This window comes from Ammodytes marinus (assembly GCF_949987685.1).
Source record: "Ammodytes marinus genome assembly, chromosome: 5".
NCBI classification, from domain to species: Eukaryota; Metazoa; Chordata; class Actinopteri; order Uranoscopiformes; family Ammodytidae; genus Ammodytes; species Ammodytes marinus.
Window position 1 is genome coordinate 31,906,472 of NC_137234.1, and position 8,448 is coordinate 31,914,919.

Below are 8,448 nucleotides of genomic sequence, written 5' to 3' on the forward strand. Positions count from 1 at the left end.
TGTGTCTCTCCTTCTCTCTCTCACTGTGTCTCTCCTTCTCTCTCTCACTGTGTCTCTCCTTCTCTCTCACTGTGTCTCTCCTTCTCTCTCTCACTGTGTCTCTCCTTCTCTCTCGCACTGTGCTGTACACACACAGGATGTAGGCCCACATGTACTAAAAGCACAACATCACACACGTAAAAATATTAAACACTATCCTTCAGCAAGTTTGCTCAAGAGGTTCAAAACCATGTGGAGTAGTACAGAATATCAGGCAGCACCACAATGAAAACAATGGATATTGCAGCTTTGTTCTTCTGAGAAGTACTGAGGTGCATTACATGGCATGAGATCCTATCCCATTAGTAGTAATAATACCAAGTCTCATTTGTGTCATTGTGCGCTAGCTACTTCACTACAGCTATATAATTACTGAACTACTTGTCAGTTAAATCAGTCTACACACACATGCGGGATGTGTGTATACTCAACCAAAAACACACACAGAGTATCCACAATTTAAAAGCAAACACGGCTTTAAGCTACAGCAGATCGGAATAACAATTGTATATTGTAATGGAGGCACAACATCTCTATCACACACACACACACACACACACACACACACACACACACACACACATAACCAGCTGAGCAGTCAGGCTCATGCACATTAATGTGGCATTTCATTAACCAGATGTGTGGCGTCTGGTTAACTCAAACACGTCGCACACGGTATGTGCGACGTGTTTCAGTGGGTGCACACACATTCATGTGCCATTGATCTGAGCCACTACCGTGTGCGTGTGTGTTTGTCCAATTTCCACTCAAATTAATGGTGCCTCTTTATAGGCCTTCTGCTAGAGTGGCACTGAATTACTTGATGCTTCACTCTCGCACCTGGGACCCATTGAATGTTATAGCCGCAGCTAGCTGCTAACTTGGGACCCATTTGCTACAACAGTATAGTTAGCATTACAGATTCCAGCGCACTTTCTGCTGAGAGTTCAGTGCTAACTAACATGGCTCTCAAGCCTGCATCTGGGACCAGCAGATACAGTACAGTACACCAGATACTATTAAACAAACGACCATTACAGTGGACATGCCTACAGGAAGCTTTACCAGATAGGCACTTAAAACTGAACATGTTCAACGTTTCATACTGTAGTAATTCAGTATTTGAGCAGGCTGTATGAAATGAAAATTGATTTCATTAAATTTCCTGCAATTATAAATAATATCTTTTGTCTTTCTAAGGTTATGACTAGACATGTGTATCAAAGTAAATAAAGTCCGTCATGTTCTTAATTGTATTTTTTCAAGTGTTTAATTATTGCTGCAAATCTACTACACCTCCCCATAAAACTGCACGAAAACGTTACCCAAAACTGTTTTAGTCATATCATAGCTAGCTACTTCTGGCAAGATGGCCCCTGTCATCCTCAACAAAGATGGCTGATGTCTGACTTTTTTGGTGTCTGCTCAGGGACAAACACACACACCATCTAACTACCAACTGCGTCAACACATTGACTCTATTGTGCAGATCCAGTGGCATGTGCTTATCCCCAGTTGTCTGAGTGCTTTATGTGTTTGTGTGTGTGAGTGCGCTCCATGCCCTCCTACTAAACTGGCTCCCAGGGGTTCCTATACTACAGAACTTAAAAGGATTCTTTAGTCCATGTGTTTTAATTTAGCCTTCTCCTCAATAATAACCAGAAAGCTGTGGTCCCAACACTGACTTCATACACACATTCCCTCTCTCCTCCATACAAATGCATTACCAGACAACACTGATACATGCACGTACAGAAATCACAGTACACACACACACACACACACACACACACACACAGACGTCCCACCGAGCTGGGGGATTATTTTTGCAATCTCGACCACTCTTTCTCTTGGGACAAACATGTTTTATCATTTCATTTCATTTCTTTCTTCTCTGCCTTTCCCCCCCCCCCCCCCCCCCCCCCCCCCCCCGCCCTCTGCTTCCTCACTCAGCAACATGTAGCCGTCCCCAGACTACGTGCTGAAATCACAGGCCACATCCCGCGCCCTGACAGCAGCCCTGTGCTTTTAGCCGTGTGATTCTCTGTGTGAGATTGTGAGTGCGACTGAGCGTGTTTCGTGTGTGTGTGTGTGTGTGTGTGTGTGTGTGTGTGTGGGTGGGGGGGAGGTTTGAAAGACAAGGAAAATAAAAAATATTTAATCGTTTTCCTCACTAAAGAAAAGGAAGCTAGATGACAGATGTAGCTTACTATTGTGTTACTTTACAATGAAACAGACCCTAGGACACAGTGGATGGGGCTAACAAAGCCTACGTTTGAACAAGTCTAAGGCTTTGGATCTGAAAGTAAAAGACATTCATATTGAGTGTCAGAGTTCTCTTTTCAGTGCAGTTCTGTAGTATTTCTTTGGTTTGCTTTTAGATGATTGACGTGTGTTCCCCAAATCCTGTAAAATCAATCATCAAAAGATGTTGATGATTGTGCTGTAAAGGTCAGGGACCTCTCTATTTCTTTACATACAGTATATTCCATTGCTCTGCACTGCACACTATCTAATAAAGGCAAACAAAACACCATTTCTGTATTATTGCATCTCCAAGCATCTCTCTGAGGCTGTATATGAGACCTAAGACCAATGACTCTGGCGGGATTGGATGTCAAGCCAGCGGGTGAACGAGAGGTTGCTGAGGCAGGGGGTCCCTGGAAACACTATCTTTACCAGTTCAAACAAAGTCCTCCATCCCCCTTCTCTCCATTTCTTCAGCCCCTATCAAAAGTAAACACACACACACACACACACACACAGTCTCTCACATGCTAAAAGGCAGTCCGCCTTGCAGAAGCAAGAAAGTGTGCGCGCTTGTGCATGTGTTGGCCTGTTAAGCGAGTGTTTGGATTAATCTGTAGGAACCAGATGCCCCCGTTGTGTTCCTTTCAGCCCCACCATTAATTACACCAGTACGAATAACAGCTTTTGTGTGCGTGTGCGTGTGTGTGCGTGTGCGTGTGCGTATGCGTGTGCGTGTGTGTGTGTGTGTGTGTGTGTCCTTGTGGGACACATGGGTACAACTGAATCCAATAGCTATAGGTATCCAGAAACAGGGCTGGTTCTGAGTCACCCATGGAACCAATGAGAGGTGATTAGGCATGATGCAGCTTCAACGTGACAGCTGCACCTTAACCCGTCTACACCGAAATGTCTTTCAGACGGGTGTTTGTGTTGTCTGTCTCACGCTCTATTTTGAATCTATGCAGCTGTCTGCACCAGCACCGTGAGGCTGGTGCTTCAGCTGTGTCTAACAGGTGTATTTATTCCACTATATGCACGTAACACTACATTTTAATCTATTTCTATAATCAGAATGACATTATCCACCACCACTAACACCTTTCAGTTGCTATTCAAGCGCGTTATCAAATGAGGTATACAGGATACACGAGCACAGCGCTAAAAGAGCACGGCGTCTCTTTGACATATCATGTCACCATGTAACCATTGCAGTTAACCCTTCAGTTCACTCCGTACCACCCTGTGTTTGTGAAAAAGGTAAACGGTGATGAAAGCGTTTGCTGTCAATCAGAATACACAACTACCATGCCAGCCCCACATATAGCCTCTTACCGGCTGGGCAGTGGTTGGTTCTGTGTTCGGTGAGCTCAGCCAGACAGTCAAAGTCGTGTTGACAGTTGTCACAGGTGAAGATGGAGTCGTCGTCCAGGTCGTCGTCATGGTCGTCGGGCTCCTCTTGTTCTCCGTCCTCTCCTCCGCCCAGCCCCTGTCTCTCTTTCAGCTCTGCCTCTCGCTCCGACGCTTGCACCTCTGTGGAAGAGAGACACAACATATACCCATGAGTTCAAAATCTACATACACATGCTTTTTTTTCACATTGCTACAGCAAACCCCCGGATACAACATTATTGGCAATTCCATTTTTCCTCCACCTTGTCCCCGCTCTTATACAACCCATTTTTTGCTTTCTATATTTTCTAGATTCGGTTTATTATTTTCCTGCACAATTCGGATTATTTTTGGCTTATTTTCTAGCTCTGTTTCTAACAATTATGTGTGCCATTTGACTAAATTGTACTGAGTGTGTGTGGGACATCGCTCCACCAGCGTGTGAGTGTGTGTGTGTGTGTGTGTGTCCTGGTAGCAGAGTGTGAGAGGGGACCAGTGGAAGGCCGTGTGGGCCCAATCCTCACTGCTCCTTTGTGTCTCCATTTTCACACCTTATTATCACATTATAAACGCTGAGGATCCAATAGGCCTGACACTGAAGACACTGGCCCGGAGAGGAGATTGAACTGTAATTCCTATTGATGCAGTGAAGGAAATGGCTTACACATTTTTTGCTCTGTGCCCTCTGCTTTTCTACAGAGCGCTGCTGCCTTCTTTCTCAAATGATTTAACCTCGCAGCAATGCAATGTTCCGAGAATAACTTAATACAAACACATCATTCTAAATCTACTAGACCAACCAACAAAACCCATTCAGAATAGCATTTGAGGAGCAACAAATGCCACGTTTGTATATTCTACAAAGAAATAAACACAATATGATACAACCAAACGTATAATTACAACCTCCAGTATAACTATACTTCCACTCTGTTGACTTAGAACGCAACAACTGTCCAACAATAACTGGAAAAAGAGAGAAGAGGAAGATGTGAATTTGAGGACTGACTTGCAGAGCTTTCTGTTTGGATGGATTAAGTGCAGCTAATGAACACGTGTATTGGTTCAGGTAGAAGTTCAATGTCTTGTTACTACATGTGAAGTGCAGGCCATTACAGAGAATCAATAACTTCTGTTACTTTTTAATGGAAAATTGACTCTCTTTAGTGAGTGGGTCAAAAAGGATAAAACTCTTAATTAGGTTGTGTCCATTAAGAGCTTCCAACATCATTTGATGTGTGTAAGTGACCTTTCTCTATTATGATTAGTATAATAATTGTCTTACCTATTTTTAATTCATTTCATTTTGTTATAAGGAGCAGTCTGACACTAAAACAGGCCGGTCCCCCCAGCATCAGGATATCTGAGCAGGTACAATAGAAAATCAGTAGGATAGCTTAGTCGACGAGTGTAAGAGAGAAAGTGTGTTAAAGCTGGGGTATGTGATTTCTGATTGGTCAAAGCTAACATGAGCTGACATTTCAGAGCGAGGCTCCGATTCTCTGTTCTTATTGGCTGTTGGGACTGTCCATTCACTTTGGCACGACTTTGTTGGTGTAGAGTGTGTCAGGGAGGGACCATAGGGGAGGGACCAAAGAGAACAAGTGGAGCGGTTGAGGTATTTGGATTCGAATCTCTATCCCAACTGCCATTTTCTCCCCAAATCCTCCATCCCAGCTTTAATGTGTGAAAGTGAGACTAATTAGAGTGAGGCAGTGCACAGGTTCCATCCCAATCTGATTTATTATTGGAGCGTTGTGAGATGGGAGACAGGGGCAGAGGGATGCTGGGAGGTGGGGAACGAGGGATTGAGGTGATGGGGCATTCGGGGAGAGGAAGACAGTAATGGAGGGATAGACGAAGGGATGGTGAAGAAGAGAGGGAGGGTGCTGGCCATCTGTCCAGTGGTGAGAGCACCGTCTGGACGAGGGAGAGACAGTGGCCCCTTGGCTGACCAAACACACGCACACACACACACACACACACACACACACACACACACACACACACACACACACATGTGCAAGCTCACCTTCACACATGGCAATATACGCAAAAACACATACAGAAGTGCAAGCACCAGAGGCACACTAACTGATCATTAAATAAGCACACACACGTACAAACATGCATAAATGTGTGCATGCTGGAATGCAAACACAAGCAGTTATGTTTTATGACTGTTATTCTAATAACTAAAGTCAATTTTAGGACTCGAGAAACGTTTAAATACTTTACTCACTACTTTTCCTAGCTATCTCATCTCTTTTGTTTGCACAAATACAGACAGGTCATTCGTATAACATTTACTCTTCTCATATTGTGTCTGAAATCAGTGAAATGCTGGGGGTTTTCTCAATGGAATGTAAAATCCACTTTTTGTAAAGGTATTACTATTTTGTAATGTGGGCCTCTTAAAAAAAACGCAAATCTCTCTTATGTGAGGTAAAAATACATTTGGAAACCAAAAATGTTCTGTATAAATTGGTATGTTTTTGGAATATTTTTCAGTGCAGCATCTCCTGCGTGCCTCTCAAATGAAAGCATACGCATACACACAAGGTGCACACACACATCCACACTCCCCCAGGGTGCCCTGATGCCAGAGGTGAGGGCAGTGCCAACTCCAGCGCATGCCAACACAACCTGCTGTCATAGCAACAGAGGGAGGAGCCAGATGAAACCTCTTCATCTTGCATCCCTCCGTCCTCATCTCACTTATTTTCTCTGAGTATACTTGTTTTTTTTTCTCTTGTCTACTTGTCCTTTTATTACATTTTCAGCCCACAAGATAAAGGGATGAGAGAGGCTAACACAGCTGCTGGTGTTTCTGTTTACACATGGTTCTGTACTGTACACCTTACCCCCTGCCGACCCACACACCTCCCTTCAGACATCATTACCATTCTCAGACTGTGGCAACGGACCTCCTAGCTAGGCAACTATGTCTGGCAGTTCATCTGTGTGCGCTCCCATTGTGTTTTTAGCACATTTTTCAGCATGAGTCACTAAGTCACCAAACGGTATTTGCACCAATTGGTTGGTTCTATTTGCAGGGCTGTGCTAAAGAATCATTATGGCAATATATCTTGAAAGTTATTGTTGTGATATCTGAATATGATGTTGAAGGTATTAGACCTGCAATAGCCCGTCTCAAGATGTGAACAGGAAAAAGGAAGCTTGTCCAAAATGATCCACTGAGGTCAGTAATATCACTATTCTAGTCTTGTGAAGGTCTCTGATACAAATTATTACTATTTTTCTCAACTTGTGTTTCTCCAATTTTTCACAAAACTCACTCACATCTCCTTTCTTTCTCTTTTTCTACACCAACCACCCCACCCTGACCAGACCAGAAAGAAAAAGCAAGCCGACTTAATGAAAGCAGGCAACTCCCATGGGTAAGCAGGGTGAGCAGGGTCGTGTGTAAGTGTGTGTGTGTGTGTGTGTGTGTGTGTGTGTGTGTGTGTGTGTGTGTGTGTGTGTGTGTGTGTGTGTGTGTGTGTGTGTGTGTGTGTTATTGATTGAATAGTACTATGGTCGCTGGCAAATAGCCTGTGTGCACCATCCCCTCACCGTCTCTCTCTTGTACACACAAAAACACACCGACAGACACACATCAGCAGGATAGCCTATAGCTTTAGTCACCCATAGACATAGTCACACATACGCTCTACAGAGGACCATTATCTCTGAGTCACAGACTGTCCCTATGCCAAGAATAATTTCACATTCTCTCTCTCCCCTACACACACACACACACACACACAATCCTCCAATCCCGACCCAAGACACCCTGTTATATTCTTACATCATCCATAGAGACGCACAACAAGTAAATATCACATACTGCAGTAAGACTACAAAAGATTTGTAAAATCCAAAAGAAAACTGCTAAATGAAAACAACAGCAACGGCATTCATAATTGTATCCTAAACGCATATGATACAGAAGAGTGCAGTTTTTTTTTTATCTGTCCTTGAGTCACAGAGCCTTGCTGATATTACTTCTAGCCATGTAATGAGGGGCTGTTGCACACCTGGGATGCACAGTGAATGCAATTAAAGCAAATGAACTGACTGGTAGAGAAGCAGCAGATTTAAAAGCATTGTTTGGGTCTGCAGGTAAAAAAAATAAATAAAAAAACAGCACAAAGACAAAACTAAATTGAGACTCTTTGACGTGTCCACTACCCTGTCTGCAGTGTCATTCAGAGATTGTGTAGAAATGTCAATGTGGATGTCATGTCAGTGTCTGGTTCAAAGGGTTGTGTGTAAGAGAGTGTGTGTGTGTGTGTGTGTGTGTGTGTGTGTGTGTGTGTGTGTGTGTGTGTGTGGTGTGTGTGTGTGTGTGTGTGTGTGTGTGTGTGTGTGTGTGCATTTTAAAATAGCAATAGAGAGGACAATTCACTGCCCTGCATCCACAGCTGTTACATAGCATGTGTGTAGTCGCCACAAAAATGTAAATCACTTGCACATTTCCTCAATGGATTAAAAAGATGGATCACAGCAAACAGCCCATTGATTGATCGCTTATAAATCATTACTAACTACATTCTTTGTCATAACCATCATGCATTCATGGACAAAGTATTGGTCCACATGACATTGAAGAACAAGTCCTACTATATATTACAGACCCTGTTAAGAAATGTGTTTTATATGCAGGCACCGGTGTAAGACAGCACACAACATTAGGCAAGGAAGTGGAGAGAAGATGTTTTTACACCGTGTGTCTCTAGAGGAAAAGTAATAAGCAATATTCTTTGG

General features: G+C 43.3%; 1 protein-coding gene across 2 annotated transcripts in view; it reads right to left on the reverse strand.

Annotated features, from left to right (window-relative positions):
* The window catches only part of znf423 (zinc finger protein 423), a gene marked incomplete at its 3' end in the record, with an annotated part of 73,948 nt that overhangs the window by 40,753 nt on the left and 24,747 nt on the right, over positions 1-8,448 (reverse strand). For both annotated transcript variants that reach the window (XM_080027511.1, XM_080027510.1), the window contains exon 3: positions 3,622-3,819. In XM_080027511.1, coding sequence (XP_079883637.1) covers positions 3,622-3,819 — 198 coding nt within the window. The remainder of the gene's footprint in view (positions 1-3,621; positions 3,820-8,448) is intronic.